At 44.6% G+C, this 17500-nt stretch overlaps 1 protein-coding gene and 1 long non-coding RNA gene across 3 annotated transcripts in view; both read left to right on the top strand.

Moving 5' to 3' along the window:
- LOC139556390 (uncharacterized) overlaps positions 1–14592 on the top strand; it is a 16789-nt gene extending 2197 nt beyond the window's left edge. For both annotated transcript variants that reach the window (XR_011671116.1, XR_011671115.1), the window contains exons 2-4: positions 341–418; positions 14203–14280; positions 14515–14592. This is a non-coding gene — a long non-coding RNA (uncharacterized lncRNA). The remainder of the gene's footprint in view (positions 1–340; positions 419–14202; positions 14281–14514) is intronic.
- A 457-nt stretch (positions 14593–15049) lies between these two features.
- Positions 15050–17500, top strand: part of LOC139555867 (uncharacterized) — a 3716-nt gene continuing 1265 nt past the window's right edge. The window contains exons 1-9 of the mRNA XM_071369237.1: positions 15050–15069; positions 15364–15542; positions 15641–15718; positions 16009–16086; positions 16321–16398; positions 16509–16586; positions 16751–16828; positions 17055–17132; positions 17379–17456. Coding sequence (XP_071225338.1) covers positions 15050–15069; positions 15364–15542; positions 15641–15718; positions 16009–16086; positions 16321–16398; positions 16509–16586; positions 16751–16828; positions 17055–17132; positions 17379–17456 — 745 coding nt within the window. The remainder of the gene's footprint in view (positions 15070–15363; positions 15543–15640; positions 15719–16008; positions 16087–16320; positions 16399–16508; positions 16587–16750; positions 16829–17054; positions 17133–17378; positions 17457–17500) is intronic.

The raw sequence follows: 17500 nt of genomic DNA on the forward strand, positions 1-17500 counted from the left end.
TACCTTTCGAAATACCTACTGAAAAACATGACATCGTTTTTGCAAACCATATAATAGTTATGTTGTCATGTCTATCGATAACCTACAGTAGGCTACATTTCATGCTCTTCAAGTCATAGTTTTATAATTTCCAGTCTCTACTCCAGCTGACCCAACAACAGCACTAATCACAGTAACCAGTTAGGGCTGTCCAATGAGATAAAGCAGTTCATCCCACAACACAGCTCATCACAATTACCAGCAAATACAATCAAGTACCTGTGAATAGAGTTTGTTCTGAACTCATCACACATTTGTCACAATCTCTCGGTCTCTCTGTCACTCTCTCACTCTGCTTTAGACTCTACGACACCTGAGGCCAACACTACAGAACAAAGTACTACAGTTGATCCCACAACACAACTGATCACAGTTACTAGTAAGTATCATCAAGTTGTCGAGAACAAAGCTTGTCTGAAACAGAGTTTACCACCAAAGCATGTAACACTCAATCACTATCCCACTGGGCACAAACTGGTTGAATAAACATTATATCAAAGTAATATGTCAACGTATTGTGATGTGGAATCTACGTGGAAAATACATTGGATTTGAAAAAGTCATCAACGTAAAATGTTGTTTTTTGGGAGAAATGTCAACCACAGGCTTATGTCATCATGGTAACCAAATTTCAACATAGTCAAACCTTGTCTAAAATATGTTGAATTTATACCTTTAAAACAATGTCAGATCTTCAAGGTTATATCCATTATCAGAAAAAAATAACAATTCGGTGGACAGTACCTCCTACTGGAGTATTGATCTATCTTCAATTACCCTTTGGTGACCAGTGGGGTATCACAGTGCTTAATCCAAAAGCAGAACCAAATGACCTGGGTTGCATTTGAGATTACATTAAAATTGGCCTACATGGTGCAAGAGATCAATGACGTTCGAGATCCTGCACAGATTATTACAACAATTGTGAAGATCTCCACAGACCTGTACTTATGCCTGCTATCTTGAACATGCATGTTTTATATGATTACACAAGAAGAAATGTACAGTTACAGGAACCTCAACATGTGGCCACGGATGTGTTACTAATTTTAAGGTTGACTTTTCCATTCTTTAACGTTTATTTTGGTTGAGTTGGAGATGTGAATCCAACATCACTTGTTAACTTGTCAACAAGCTAATAGGATACTTATTGTATTTCAAAAGTGATATTGAATTATGTTTGGTTGTTGATGCAACCAAATATCAACATTTGAAGGAGATTTGTCTTCTTCTTGGATAGTTCTATTCATGCCACTGACTTAGTCTGGCTTGAATTCCAGTTTGTCTACAAATTAATAATTGATTTGTTGTATTCATGTCTCCATCTCAACAAAAAATTTAAGTTAAAGAATAGTACTACATCAAATCAAAATGTATGCAAAGTGCATTTAACTTTTGATTTGATTTAGTCCTACTCTTTAACTTCCAGAGCTTGATCAACTTCTCAACCAAATATTTCCCAATTATCCACGTTGAAATGACGTGGTGTGCCCACTGGGATGTTACTTCCATGCTATAGACTCTACAACAACTGCACCCAAAACAGAACAAAGTACTACAGTTGACCTCACAACACAACTGACCACAGTTACCAGCGTGTGTATGCTAATATGTTTCAGTTCAGAACGATGTTGCGATAACGTGTCACTATCTGCTACAACAGAGCTGACAGCAGTGAACAGTATTCTAATTAAGCAATAATGTCCGAGGAGGTGTGGTATATGGTCAATATACCACAGCTAAGGGCTGTTCTTAGCACGACGCGACGTGAGTAACTGTATACAGCCCTTAGCCGTGGTATATTGGCAATATACCACAAACACCAGAGGTGCCTTAGTTCTATTATAAACTGGTTACCAACGTAATTAGAGCAGTAAAAATAAATATTTTGTCATACCCGTGTTATACGGTCTGATATTCCATGGCTTTCAGCCAGTTAACATTCAAGGCTCGAACCACCCCATTTATAAGGGGGTGGGGCCAGAAACTACACCCCCCCCCCCCGGGCCTTATTAGTTGTGCTTCTAAAGGCTAGATAATCCCTCCACCTGACAGGTGTGGCAAGCTGATTAAACAGCATGATTATTACACAGGTTGCACCTTGTGCTGGGGACAATAAAAGACCACTCTAAAATGTGCAGTTTTGTCACACAACACAATGCCACAGATGTCTCAAGTTTTGAGGGAGTTTGCAATTGGCATGCTGACTGCAGGGAAGTCCACCAGAGCTGTTGCCAGAGAATTGAATGTTAATTTCTCTACCATAAGCCGCCTCCAACGTCGTTTTAGAGAATTTGGCAGTACATCCAACCGGCCTCACAACCTGCAGGCTACGTATAACCTCGCCAGCCTAGGACCTCCACATCTGGCTTCTTCATCTGCGGGATCGTCTGAGACCAGCCACCTGGACAGCTGATGAAACTGAGTATTTCTGTCTGTATTAAATCCATTTTGTGGGAATTTATTTTTCCTGAATGTTCTCTCAGGCCCACACAAGGCTGCGGTCCTGCCCAGTCATGTGAAATCCATAGCTTAGGGCCCAATTAATTTATTTCAATTGACCGATAATATGAACTGTGACTCAGTAAAATGTTTGAAATTGTTGCATGTTGCGTTTATATTTTTGTTCAGTATATGTTTTGAGGTTGGACTTTAGCACTTGTAGCACGTTAGCACTTAGGGTGCACCGGTTGGTGTCACCTCATTAGTCAGTATGTGTTCCATCTCTGCTGGGTTGTCCGTCTCGTTAGTCAGAAGGATGTTTAACCTGTTGTCACGCCCTGACCTTAGAGAGCCTTTTTATTTCTCTATTTGGTGAGGTCAAGGTGTGATTTGGGTGGGAATTCTAGTTTGTCTGTTTCTTTGTTGGCCGGGTATGGTTCCCAATCAGAGGCAGCTGTCTATCGTTGTCTCTGATTGGGAATCATACTTAGGCAGCCTTTTAACCACCTGTGTTTGTGGGTAATTATTATTTTCTGTGTGTGTTTGTGTGCGCCACGGTTGCGTCACCTTCGGTTTCTGTTTACCTGTTTTTTTGTGAAGGTTTCACTTTATTAAAGATGTGGAATTACAAGCTGCGCCTTGGCTCATCTATGACAGGGAGTTTGAAGACAGTGATCGTGACAGAATTACCCACCACCAGAAGACCAAGCAGCGTGCGCCATCTTGGAGGACGAGCTGGACCGGGAGGAGATTATGGCAGGGGACAAGACCCGGTCACGGAAGCCCGAGAGGCAGCGCCAAAAGAAATTGGGAGGGGGCACACGGGGAGATTGGCGGAGTCAGGGTTTAGACCTGAGCCAACTCCCCGTGCTTACCGTGTGGAGCATGTGACCGGTCAGGCACCGTGTTATGCGGTGATGCGCACTGTGTCTCCAGTGAGCATTCACAGGCCGGTGCGCTCTGTGCCGGTGCCCCGCATTTGCCGGGCAGAAGTGGGCATCCAGCCAGGACGGGTTGTGCCAGCTCTACGCTCGAGACCTCTAGTGCGCCTCCACGGCCCAGTGTATCCGGTGCCTGCTCCACGCACCAGGCTTCCAGTGCATCTCCCCAGTCCGGTGAGACCTGTTCCGGCTCCACGTGCCAGGCCTCCAGTGTGTCTCCCCAGCCTGGTAAGCCCTGTGGCAGTTCCACGCACCAGGCTGCCAGTATGTCTCCTCAGTCCGGTGAGACCTGTTCCGGCTCCACGTACGAAGCCTCCAGTGATGATCCATGGTCCGGAGCCTGTAGTGATGATCCATGGCACGAAGCCTCCAGTGATAACCCATGGCCCGGAGCCTGCAGTGAACATCCATGGCCCGGAGCCTGCAGTGAACATCCAGGGCACGAAGCCTCCAACGACAATCCATGGCCCGGAGCCTGTAGCGACGATCCATGGCACGGAGCCTGCAGCGACTGTCCCCTGTCCGGAGCCTGCAGCGACGGTCCCCAGTCCGGAGCCTCCAGCGACGGTCCCCAGTCCGGAGCCTCCAGCGTCGGTCCCCAGTCCGGAGCCTCCAGCGTCGGTCCCCAGTCCGGAGCCTCCAGAGAAGGTCCCCAGTCCGGAGCCTCCAGCGACGGTCCCCAGTCCGGAGCCTCCAGCGACGGTCTCCAGTCCGGAGCCTGCAGCGACGGTCTCCAGTCCGGAGCCTCCAGCGACGGTCACCAGTCCGGAGCCTCCAGCGACGGTCCCCAGTCCGGAGCCTCCAGCGACAGTCCCCAGTCCGGAGCCTCCAGCGACAGTCCCCAGTCCGGAGCCTCCAGCGACGGTCCGCAGTCCGGAGCCTCCAGCGACGGTCCGCAGTCCGGAGTCTCCAGCGACGGTCCGCAGTCCGGAGTCTCCAGCGGCGGTATAGAGCCTACCGCGGGGGTTCCCAATCCAGAGCCTCCGGCGATGATCCACGGTCCGGCTCCTCCGGCGACGATACACGGTCCGGTTCCACGGAAGCAGAGGGATCAGCGTGCGGAGCGGGGGCTACGTCCCGAACCGGAGCCGCCACCGAGGATAGATGCCCACCCGGGCCCTCCCCTATAGAGTCAGGTTTTGCGGCCAGAGTCTGCACCTTTGCGGGGGGGTACTGTCACGCCCTGACCTTAGAGAGCCTTTTTATTTCTCTATTTGGTTAGGTCAGGGTGTGATTTGGGTGGGAATTCTAGTTTGTCTGTTTCTTTGTTGGCCGGGTATGGTTCCCAATCAGAGGCAGCTGTCTATCGTTGTCTCTGATTGGGAATCATACTTAGGCAGCCTTTTAACCACCTGTGTTTGTGGGTAATTATTATTTTCTGTGTGTGTTTGTGTGCGCCACGGTTGCGTCACCTTCGGTTTCTGTTTACCTGTTTTTTTGTGAAGGTTTCACTTTATTAAAGATGTGGAATTACAAGCTGCACCTTGGCTCATCTATGACAGGGAGTTTGAAGACAGTGATCGTGACACCTGTGTTGGCACAGGTGATATCTAAGAGTGGCTGGCCCAGTGCTCCAGTTGTGCAGTCGTAAGACCTTTAGTTGACTTCCTATTTTGATTTCTAGACATACAATCATTTGTCTGATCTTCCCTGTTTTCGTTTTGCTCCACTTTTTGGTTTGCTTACTGTCTTAAAGTTTGATGTGGGTTTTTCTTTTGTTTGCCTGTTCTTGAGCAAATTTAGTGAGCGCTCATGGTCGGTGTCTTTTAGGTTTCAGTTGTTGTTGCTAGTCAACTTTCAGGGGACACCCCCATGAGTGTCTTTCAGAACCCCTCTTAAAACCCCACCATATTATTTTGGGTTGTTGTCAGTGACTCTTTGTTAGTTCCCCCTTCTGTTTGAGCAACATTATTTGGTTTTCTTGTCGGAGGAACGTATCATAATGGGGAGCTCTTCCGGGATTTTGTTTCCCATGAGTATGGTAGTCACTCTAGTCACCTACTCTGACGCTCTAATGTGCCCAGATATTTGAGTGTTCAAAATACACTTTTGTGGTAGAGTTTCCGTACCTGACATCCACCTTGAGGGGTTATAAGGGATGGTGGAATCATTTTGAAAGTTGCATAAACACACAGACTTATAAAAAAAAGCCTGGACTTTAAGCTGGAAACATTTGTGGAAAACCCTACATGGGAGATGCTAGATAAACGTACAAAGGTGAATCTGTGTAAAGCGTTATGACATCAAAAGGTGTATTTGGCGATCCAAAAGCATTAGTCAAAGATTTGATAGTTGCTGTTTTGGTGGAGGAGGAAATCCTCTCGGAGAGAGGGGCTGATGAAAGGGGTGCTACGTGTAGTAGAGCACATCCTGTAGACGTGCAACTATGGTTGTTAGAACTAAAGGCAAAGTTGGAGCAACAAAATGTTTAGCTTGAACAACAGATATTAGTGTAAGGACCGACGCCGGAGATACGTGGAGTTGACATTAATTATGAACAGACAAAGAGCAAGACAGAAACAGCGTCAGCACACAGATACACAATGACAAACAATGCAGCAGCAGGGAACAGAGATGGGGAACTGACAAATATAGGGGAGGTAATAAACAGGTGATTGAGTCCAGGTGAGTCCAATAATAGGCTGATGTGCGTGACGGGGAAAGGCAGGTGTGCATACTGATGGTGGCAGGAGTGCGTAATGCGGGGGAGCGGGAGCAGACGTGACAGTACCCCCCCCCTCTAGGGGCGCCCCCACCTTCCCAACTGGGCAAGCCTGACGGGCTGGGCGAGGCACGGGCGCTGGACAAACCGTCTGGGGGTAAAATCCAGACAAACCAGTAGGGGCGTGGGAGCCTGGCGAACCGGCTGAGGCGTGGGAGCCTGGCGACACGGTTGAGGCGTGACAGCCTGAGGATCCCGCTGGGCCATGGGAGCCAGATGAGCCGGCTGAAGCGTAGACGCCTGGTGAGCCGGCTAAGGCATAAAACCTTGGCAATCCGGCTGAGGCCTGACGTGGGATGGGCACCTTCCGAGCCAACCGGGGCAAGAAACCTCTCGAGCCCGCTAGGGCATGACAGCCCGACGAGCTGGCTTAGGCAACCCTGGTTCCATCGGTGGCGGCCCCGGACCCGACGTCACCACCAACTAGAAAGCCAGCACTCCCCGATGCTTAGTTTGATGCGCTGCATTCTGTAAGGACCAACACCGGAGATGAGAGGCAGGTACGGGGAGTTGACATTTAATTGTGAACAGACAAAGAGCAAGGCAGAAACAGCGTCAGAACACAGATACACAATGACAAACAATGCAGCAGCTGGGAACAGAGATGGGAAACTGAGTCAGGGTGAGTCCAATAATACGCTGATGCGCGTGACGGAGAAAGGCAGGTGTGCATACTGATGGTGGCAGGAGTGCGTAATGCTGGGGAGCCTGGCGCCTTCGAGCGCCAGGGAGGGGGAGCGGGAGTAGGTGTGACAATTAGAGCTTGAGCACAAGGAAAAGGAAAGAGAACTTGATGAGAGATTGGAACAACAGGGAATGACAAGATGAGTGTGCAGCCAAACAACAAGAGCAAGAACGTGAACATGCAGCCAGACAACAAGAACAGGAATGTGAGCATGTCGTTCGACTAAGAGAGATAGATCTGGAAACACTCTGAATCTAGTAAGGCCATCCTGCACCCTCAACAGTTTGATCTTGGTTGGAATAGCCAACTTGTACCGCCTTTTAACAAAAAAGAGGTGGAAGTATATTTTACTCTGTTTGAGCGGATTGCCGCAAGATATTTGGTCACTGTTTCTCCAAAGTGTTCTTGTGGTAAAAGCTCAGAAAGTGTTCAACGCTTTATCTCTTGGCCAGAGTTCAGATTAGGACACTGTTAAAGCTGCTATCCTTTGGGCTTATGAGTTGGTCCCAGAGGCATACAGACAACAGTTCCGTAAATTATGAAAGACAGAATCACAAAGCCATGTTGAGTTCGAAAGGGAACAGGCATGTCTTTTTGATCGGTGGTGTGGTTTTCAAGAGGTCATGGGCCTTGTGGATTTAAAGACACTCATACTTCTCGAGCAGTTCAAGAATTGTCTTCACGAAAGGGTTGCCACCTGAGAGAGAGAAAAAGCTGTGTCTTCTTGTGGGAGCACTCCAGCCCATTATGTCTTTGGTTGGGACTGGTGTATCTCCTAAACAAGATTTTGGATCAGATGTGTATGAACCCTTTGATTCAGACAGGTTCGTCTCTGCAGAGTGGCAAGCAACCGGTGAAGATTCTGCGAGACACTGGGGCAGCCCAATCATTCATTTTGAAGGGTGTTTTGTCTTTGTCTGACACTTCAGCAAGTGGTTACAGTGTGTTAGTACAAGGTGTGGAGATGGGTTGCATGAAAGTTCCTTTGTATAATGTGGAACTGAAGTCTGATCTTATTTCTGGTTCCGTTGTCATTGGAGTGAGGCCTAGCCTACTGGTGATGGGGATCTCATTCATTTTGGAAAATTATTTGGCTGGAGGGAAGGTTGTGCCAAATCCTGTCGTTTGTAAGGAACAAAGTGTAGAGGAACCTGATGGGCTATCAGAAGAGTACCCTATAGTGTTCCCAGCATGTGCCGTTACATGTGCTATGTTTAAGAAAGTTTCCGGCAGAAAGTCTAGTGTTGAGGAGGATGTCAGTGATTCCACCCTAGTTGAGATGTCTGAGATGTTTATGGGTGATCCTGACTTGTGAAACCTCCTGAGTTGAACTCTCTCTTGAAAACCCCAAAGGTGAGCGAGTTTGTAGGACGGCTTAAGGAAGAGAGGGTCCGTACAGTTGACACTTCGATATTTAGGAAGCAGCTGATTGCTGAACAGAGTAAGGATATTTCCCTCTCCCCTCTTTTTGCTGAGATATGTCCAGAGGAGGAGTTTGATGAAGTTTGTGGGGTTACTTTGACAGAGATGGTATTCTAATGAGGAAATGGTTCCCACGCCACTTCTGGGCAAGACGATTGTCCCTGTGTATCTCAAATTGTTGTCCCAGTTGCGCTTCGACAAGAGATACTGAGTTGGCTCACGGGGGTAGTATGGCAGACCATTTTTGAGTCAACAAGACATATGACCGGACCTTGCGTAACTTCTTCTGACCTGGTCTGAAACAGGATGTTGTGTCTTACTGTAAATCCTGTCACGTTTGCCAGAGGGCAGGTAAACTGAACCAAGCTGTACCAGTTGCACCTTTGCAGCCTATTCCTGCTTTTGTCAAACCTTTCTGCAGAGTTCCGGTAGGACTGTGTTGGTCCTTTGCCAAGGGTGATAACCAGTTTCCCTTAACCATCACTTTTGATGTGGGTGACCAAGTCCTGGTTTTGTTGCCCAATCAAGCAACATGCCTATCGAGTATATTCTGAACAGAGAGAGAAACTCCAGTGAGGTGGAGTTCATGCTTGAGCACGGCATTGCACAACATGGCAACAGTCCGTGGAATCGCCCTGTATATTAGTACCTAAGGCAGATGGATCTTTGCAGTCTTGTTCTGATTTTCAGAATCTCAATGCCGTTACTAAGTCGAACTTATACCCTGTGCCCAACGTCGACGACGATTGTGTGGACTGGGTTGGCACTGCTAAGTACAATGCTGATATGTATGACGATAACATATTGAGCACCCTGTGGGGTACTTTTCAAAGAAATTGGCCTCATATCAAAAACAGTACTCGAGAAGGAGACGCTTGCTTAGATACTGGCTCTTCAGCACTTCAAGGTTTATGTATCGGTCTCTACACCTCTGGTAACCCTCTCCTTTTCCTGCTAAAGACTAGCTCCATGAACCGCCAACTCCTCCGCTGGAACCGACAGTGTGTAGCTCTGGCTCACAATTTATTTTTACTGCACGTTTTACCGTTTTGGAGATGAAGGGGGACGAGAGATATATAGAAACTAACGTGCGTTTTAGGCAACCCAAAAGAAAATGCATTTGGAAAGTATTCAGAACCCTGGACTTTTTCCACATTTTGTTACATTACAGCTGTATTATAAAATTGATTACACAGTTTTTTCCCCCTCATCAATCTACACACAATACCCCATAATGACAAAACAAAATAGGTTACATTTTGTTTTGCAAATGTATAAAAAAACTAAAAACTGACATATGACATTTACATAAGCATTCAGACCCTATACTCAGTACTTTGTTGAAGCACCTTTGGCAGAGATTACAGCCTCGAGTCTTCTGGGCATGATGCTACAAGCTTCGCACTCCTGTATTTGGGGAGTTTCTCCCATTCTTCTCTGATGATCCTCTCAAGCTCTGTCAAGTTGGATATTGAGCGTTGCTGCACAGCTATTTTCAGGTCTCTCCAGAGATGTTTGATCATGTTTAAGTCCGGGCTCTGGCTGGACCACTCAAGGACATTCAGAGACTTGTCCTGAAGCCACTCCTGCGTTGTCTTGGCAGTGAGCTTAGGGTCGTTGTCCTGTTAGAAGTTGAACATTCGCCCCAGTCTGAGGTCCTGAGTGCTCTGTAGCAGGTTTTCATCAAGGATCTCTCTGTACTTTGCTCCGTTCATCTTTCCCTCCATCCTGACTAGTCTCCCAGTCCCTGCTGCTGAAAAACATCCCCACAGCATGAGGCTGCCACCACGATGCTTCACTGTAGGGATGGTGTCAGGTTTCTTCCAGACGTGAAGCTTGGCATTCAGGCCAATGAGTTCAAACTTGGTTCCATCAGACCAGAGAATATTGTTTCTAATAGTCTGAGAGTCCTTTAAGTGCCTTCTGGCAAGCTCCAAGTGGGCTGTCATGTGCCTTTTCCTGTGGAGTTGCTTCCGTCTGGTCACTCTACCATAAAGGCCTGATTGGTTGAGCGCTGAACCTTCTGGAAGGTTCTCCCATCTCCACAGAGGATCTCTGGAGCTCTGTCAGAGTGACCATCGGGGTCTTGGCCACCTCACTGACCATGGCTCTTCACCCCCTATTGCTCAGTTTGGCTGGGCGGCCAGCTCTAGGAAGAGTCTTAGTGGGTCCAAACTTTTTCAATTTAAGAATGATAGAGGCCACTGTGTTCTTCGGGACCTTCAATGCTACAGACATCCTGTCTCTATGGACGATTCCTTCGACCTCATGGCTTGGTTTTTGCTCTGACATGCGCTGTCAACTGTGGGACCTTTTATAGACTGGTGTGTGCCTTTCCAAATCATGTCCAATCAATTGAATTTACCACAGGTGGACTCCAATCAAGTTGTAGAAACATCTCAAGGATGATCAATGGAAACAGGATGCACCTGAACTCAATTTCGAGTCTCATAGCAAATGGTCTGAATACTTATATAAATAAAGTATTTCTGTTTTTTATTTTTAATAAACTTGCTTTAATAAAATAAACTTTCTAAAAGCCTGTTTTAGCTTAGTCATTATGATGTATTGTGTGTAGATTGATGTGGAATGTTTGCAAGTTTATTAAAAATAAAAAACAGAAATACATTTCTAATTCGTGATAGTTTGCAGGCCATTTGCTATTAGACTCGAAATTGAGCTCAGGTGCATCCTTTTTCTATTGCTCATCCTTGAGATGTTTCTACAACTTGATTGGAATCCACCTGTGGTAAATTCAATTCAAGCTGTAACGTAACAAAATGTGGAAAAAGTCAAGGGGTCTGAATACTGTTCTGGAGCCTTTTGGTCTCAGACATGGCACTCCGGTAGCAGAGAGAACAGTCTATGACATGGGTGGCTGGAGTTTTTTACATTTTTTTTTCAGTCTTATCCTGGCACAGCCTGGTATAGAGGTCCTGGATGGCAGGGAGTTTGGCCCCAGTGATGTAATGGGCCATGTGCACTACCCTCTGTAGCACCTTGTGGTCTGATGCCGAGCAGTTGCCATACCAAGCGGTGATGCAGCCAGTCAAGATGCTCTCAATGGTGCAGCTATATAACTTTTTGAGGATCTGAGGGCCCATCCCAAATAGTTTCAGCCTCCTGAGGGCGAAGAGGCATTGTCCTGCCCTCTTCACAACTTGGTGTGTTTGGACCATGATAGGTCCTTAGTGATGTGGACACCGGGGAACGTGTAGCTCTCGACCCGCTCCACAACAGCCTAATCGATGTGAATGGAGGTGTGTTCAGCCCTCTGTCTCCTGTAGTCCACAATAAGCTCCTTTTTCTTGCACAAGTTGAGTGAGAGGTGAGTACAGGGGGGGACTGAGCACGCACCCCCTGAGGGGCCCCAGTGTTTAGGGTCAGTGTGGCGATGTGTTGTTGCCTACCCTCACCACCTGGGAGCGGCCTGTCAGGAAGTCAAGGATCCAGTTGCAGAGGAAGGCGTTCAGTCCCAGGGTTCTTAGTTTAGTGATGAGCTTGGAGGGCACTATGGAGTTGAACGCTGAGCTGTAGTCAATGAACAGCAGAGTGATCATATAGTCCTCTGGAACAGCTGGTGCTCTCACGCATGGTCCAGTGTTGCTTGCCTCGAAGAGAGCATAGAAGGCATTTAGCTCGTCGTGTAGGCTCACTTCACTGAGCAGCTCTTGGCCGGGTTTCCCTTTCTAATTTGTGATAGTTTGCAAGCCCTGACACATTCGAGCATCAGAGCCGATGTAGTACAGTTCGGTCTTAGGCCTGTATTAACACGTTGCTTGTTTGATGGTTCGTCACTGGACGCATTAGGATTTCTGATAAGCATCCGGATTAGTGTCCCACTCCTTGAACGCGGAAGTTCAAGCCTTTAGCTCACTGGGGAAGGAGTGGATTTCAAGTTTGATTTGATTTAGTCCTATTCTTTAAATTTGATTTTTGGTTGAGATGGAGCCACGAATCTAACGTATCAATTATTAATTTGTAGACAAACTGGAATTCAAGCCAGACTAAGTCAGTGGCACAAATAGAACTATCTAAGCAGAAGACAAATATCCTTCAAATGTTAATATTTGGTTGTCGACAAGTTAACAAATGATATGTTGGATTAACGTCTCCAACTCAACCAAAATAAAAGTTAAAGAATTGGAATAAGCCAGTGGCTCAGAAGAAGTACATACAGTGTACATCACCTTTAAATGTTGATATTTGTTGCGATGTCAACCAAACACAATTCAATATTACTTTTGTAATACAGTATAGCTTAAAGTTAAGACAATCTTACAAACAAATGTAAAATTCAACCTTAAAATGAGCAGCATATCTATGGCCACATGTTGAGGTTCCTGTAACTGTACATTTCTTCTTGTGTAATCATATAAAACATGCATGCTCAAGATAGCAGGAATAAGTACAGGTCTGTGGAGATCTTCACAATTGCAGTAATAATCTGTGCAGAATATCGAATGACATTGATCTCTTCTACCATATACTGTAGGTTTATGTTTAATGTAATCTCAACTGCAATCCAGGTCATTTGGTTCTGCATTTATATGAAGCACAGTGATAACCCACCGAGCACACTGGTTGAATCAACATTGTTTCCAAGTCATTTCAATGAAATTACGTTGAACCAACATGGAATAGGCATTGAATTGACATCTGTGACCAGTGGGAACACAATAATCTGTTGTATAAATAAACAAAACATTTGAACTTTGCTGTGGTTTTAAATGGTTAAAGCGAAGTGATATACATTTGGGTGACAACTTAACCAAAAATCAGACATTGTTTTTCCATTAGAATTTGGTGGGCTTTAAGATGGTGGAAAGCATAGTGATAACACATTGGAAATTCAACTAACTGTCTTTTTGAGTGGATGAGTATAGGTTGTATTCTCATTAAGCAACATCTCAACCAAATATTACCTAATTATCCATGTTGAAATGACGTGGTGTGCCCAGTGTAAAGTTACTTCCCTGCTGTAGACTCTACAACAACTGCACCCACAACAGAAGAAAGACCTAGAGCTTACCTGACAATACAATTGACCAAAGTTACCAGTATGTGTAGGATAAAATATTTTAGTTCAGAACAAAGTTGCATTAACATGTCACTATCTGTCACAACAGAATTGACAGTGGTGACCAGTAGACTAAGTGCTTATAAAGGCTAGCAAAAAATACTATTAGTTTATATTAATGTGTTTCTACTTTAATGTATCAATGTTGCTTATCTCTTGGTAGGCGTTACTATACCTACAGCCACAACAGAACAAATAACTACAGTTGACCCCACAAAACAATTTACCACAGTTATCAGTAAATACAATCAAGTACTAGTGAAAATAATTTGTTCTGAACTTCAGTGTCACGTTCCTGACCTGTTTTCCTTGTTTTTGTATGTGTTTAGTTGGTCAGGGCGTGAGTTGGGGTGGGCATTCTATGTTATGTGTTTCTATGTTGGGTTAAATGTGTTGCCTGATATGGTTCTCAATTAGAGGCAGGTGTTTGACGTTTCCTCTGATTGAGAACCATATTAAGGTAGGCTGTTCTCACTGTTTGTTTGTGGGTGATTGTTCCTGTGTTTGTGTCTGTATGCACCACATGGGACTGTTTCGTTCGTTCGTTCGTTCGTTCGTTCGTTCGTTCGTTCGTTCGTTCGTTCGTTCGTTCGTTCGTTCGTTCGTTCGTTCGTTCGTTCGTTTGTGTAGTCTGTACCTGTTCGTGCGTTCTTCGTGTATATGTAAGTTCTCAAGTTCAGGTCTGTCTACGTCGTTTTGTACTTTGTGTAAGAGGTTTCGTCTTTCTGTAATAAATCATTATGTCATCTAACAACGCTGCGTTTTGGTCCGACCCTTACTCCTTCTTCTCATCCGAGGAGGAATTAGACGAACGTTACATTCAGTTCTCCACACTTTTGTCAAAATATCTCTCTGTCTGTCTCTAATTTAGACTCTACAACACCTGAGGCCAACACTACAGAACACATAACTACAGTTGACAACACAACACAACTGACCACAGTTACCAGTAAGTATCATCAAGTTCTGGAGAACAAAATGTGTGTTTCTTCCCTGCTGTAGACTCTACAACAACTGCACCCATAACAGGACAAAGTACTACAGCTGACCTCACAACACAATTTACCACAGTTACCAGTAAATAAAATCAAGTACTGGTGAAAATAATTTGTTCAGAATTTCAATTCTTCATAAAATTGTCACAATCTCTCTCTCTTTCTCTCTCTCTCTCTCTCTAATTTAGACTCTACAACACCTGAGGCCAACACTACAGAACAAAGTATTACAGCTGACCTCACAACACAACTGACCACAGTTACCAGTAAGTAAAATCAAGTACTGGTGAAAATAATTTGTTCAGAATTTCAGTTCTTCATAAAATTGTCACAATCTCTCTCTCTTTCTCTCTCTCTCTCTCTCTGTAATTTAGACTCTACAACACCTGAGGCCAACACTACAGAACAAATAACTACAGTTGATCTCACAACACAACTGACCACAGTTACCAGTAAATAAAATCACATTCTAGTGCAAATAATTTGTTCTGAAATTCAGGTCTTCACACTTTTGTCACAATATCTCTGTCTGTCTGCCTGCCTGTCTGTGTCTGTCTGTCTGTCTATCTGTCTGTCTGTTTGTCTCTCTCTTTCTCTCTCTCTCTCTCTAATTTAGACTATACAACACCTGAGGCCAGCACTACAGAACAAATAACTACAGTTGACAACACAACACAACTGACCACAGTTACCAGTAAGTATCATCAAGTTCTGTAGAACAAAATGTGTGTTTCTTCCCTGCTGTAGACTCTACAACAACTGCACCCATAACAGGACAAAGTACTACAGCTGACCTCACAACACAACTGACCACAGTTACCAGTAAATAAAATCAAGTACTGGTGAAAATAATTTGTTCAGAATTTCAGTTCTTCATAAAATTGTCACAATCTCTCTCTCTTTCTCTCTCTCTGCTTTAGACTCTACGACACCTGAGGCCAACACTACAGAACAAAGTACTACAGCTGACCTCACAACACAACTGACCACAGTTACCAGTAAATAAAATCAAGTACTGGTGAAAATAATTTGTTTAGAATTTCAGTTCTTCATAAAATTGTCACAATCTCTCTCTCTTTCTCTTTCTCTCTCTCTCTCTCTCTCTCTCTCTCTCTCTCTCTCTCTCTCTGTAATTTAGACTCTACAACACCTGAGGCCAACACTACAGAACAAAGTACTACAGCTGACACCACAACACAACTGACCACAGTTACCAGTAAATAAAATCAAGAACTGGTGAAAATAATTTGTTCAGAATTTCAGTTCTTCATAAATTTGTCACAATCTCTCTCTCTTTCTCTCTCTCTGCTTTAGACTCTACGACACCTGAGGCCAACACTACAGAACAAAGTACTAAAGTTGATCTCACAACACAACTGACCACAGTTACCAGTAAATAAAATCACGTTCTAGTGCAAATAATTTGTTCTGAAATTCAGGTCTTCACACGTTTGTCACAATATCCGACTGTCTGTCTGTCTGTCTGTCTGTCTGTCTGTCTGTCTGTCTGTCTGTCTGTCTGTCTGTCTGTCTGTCTGTCTGTCTGTCTGTCTGTCTGTCTGTCTGTCTGTCTGTCTGTCTGTCTGTCTGTCTGTCTGTCTGTCTGTCTGTCTGTCTGTCTGTCTGTCTGTCTGTCTGTCTGTCTGTCTGTCTGTCTGTCTGTCTGTCTGTCTCTAATTTAGACTCTACAACACCTGAGGCCAGCACTACAGAACAAATAACTACAGTTGATAACACAACACAACTGACCACAGTTACCAGTAAGTATCATCAAGTTCTGGAGAACAAAATGTGTGTTTCTTCCCTGCTGTAGACTCTACAACAACTGCACCCATAACAGGACAAAGTACTACAGCTGACACCACAACACAACTGACCACAGTTACCAGTAAATAAAATCAAGTACTGGTGAAAATAATTTGTTCAGAATTTCAGTTCTTCATAAAATTGTCACAATCTCTCTCTCTTTCTCTCTCTCTCTCTCTGTAATTTAGACTCTACAACACCTGAGGTCAACACTACAGAACAAAGTACTACAGCTGACACCACAACACAACTGACCACAGTTACCAGTAAATAAAATCAAGTACTGGTGAAAATAATTTGTTCTGAAATTCAGGTCTTCACACTTTTGTCACAATATCTCTCTCTTTCTCTCTCTCTCTCTCTCTCTGTAATTTAGACTCTACAACACCTGAGGCCAACACTACAGAACAAATAACTACAGTTGATCTCACAACACAACTGACCACAGTTACCAGTAAATAAAATCACGTTCTAGTGCAAATAATTTGTTCTGAAATTCAGGTCTTCACACTTTTGTCACAATATCTCTGTCTGTCTGCCTGCCTGTCTGTGTCTGTCTGTCTGTCTATCTGTCTGTCTGTTTGTCTCTCTCTTTCTCTCTCTCTCTCTCTAATTTAGACTCTACAACACCTGAGGCCAGCACTACAGAACAAATAACTACAGTTGACAACACAACACAACTGACCACAGTTACCAGTAAGTATCATCAAGTTCTGTAGAACAAAATGTGTGTTTCTTCCCTGCTGTAGACTCTACAACAACTGCACCCATAACAGGACAAAGTACTACAGCTGACCTCACAACACAACTGACCACAGTTACCAGTAAATAAAATCAAGTACTGGTGAAAATAATTTGTTCAGAATTTCAGTTCTTCATAAATTTGTCACAATCTCTCTCTCTTTCTCTCTCTCTGCTTTAGACTCTACGACACCTGAGGCCAACACTACAGAACAAAGTACTACAGTTGATCTCACAACACAACTGACCACAGTTACCAGTAAATAAAATCACGTTCTAGTGCAAATAATTTGTTCTGAAATTCAGGTCTTCACACGTTTGTCACAATATCTGTCTGTCTGTCTGTCTGTCTGTCTGTCTGTCTGTCTGTCTGTCTGTCTGTCTGTCTGTCTGTCTGTCTGTCTGTCTGTCTGTCTGTCTGTCTGTCTGTCTGTCTGTCTGTCTGTCTGTCTGTCTGTCTGTCTGTCTGTCTGTCTGTCTGTCTGTCTGTCTGTCTCTAATTTAGACTCTACAACACCTGAGGCCAGCACTACAGAACAAATAACTACAGTTGATAACACAACACAACTGACCACAGTTACCAGTAAGTATCATCAAGTTCTGGAGAACAAAATGTGTGTTTCTTCC

The sequence above is a fragment of the Salvelinus alpinus genome, chromosome 27 (assembly GCF_045679555.1).
Source record: "Salvelinus alpinus chromosome 27, SLU_Salpinus.1, whole genome shotgun sequence".
In the NCBI taxonomy this organism is placed as follows: Eukaryota; Metazoa; Chordata; class Actinopteri; order Salmoniformes; family Salmonidae; genus Salvelinus; species Salvelinus alpinus.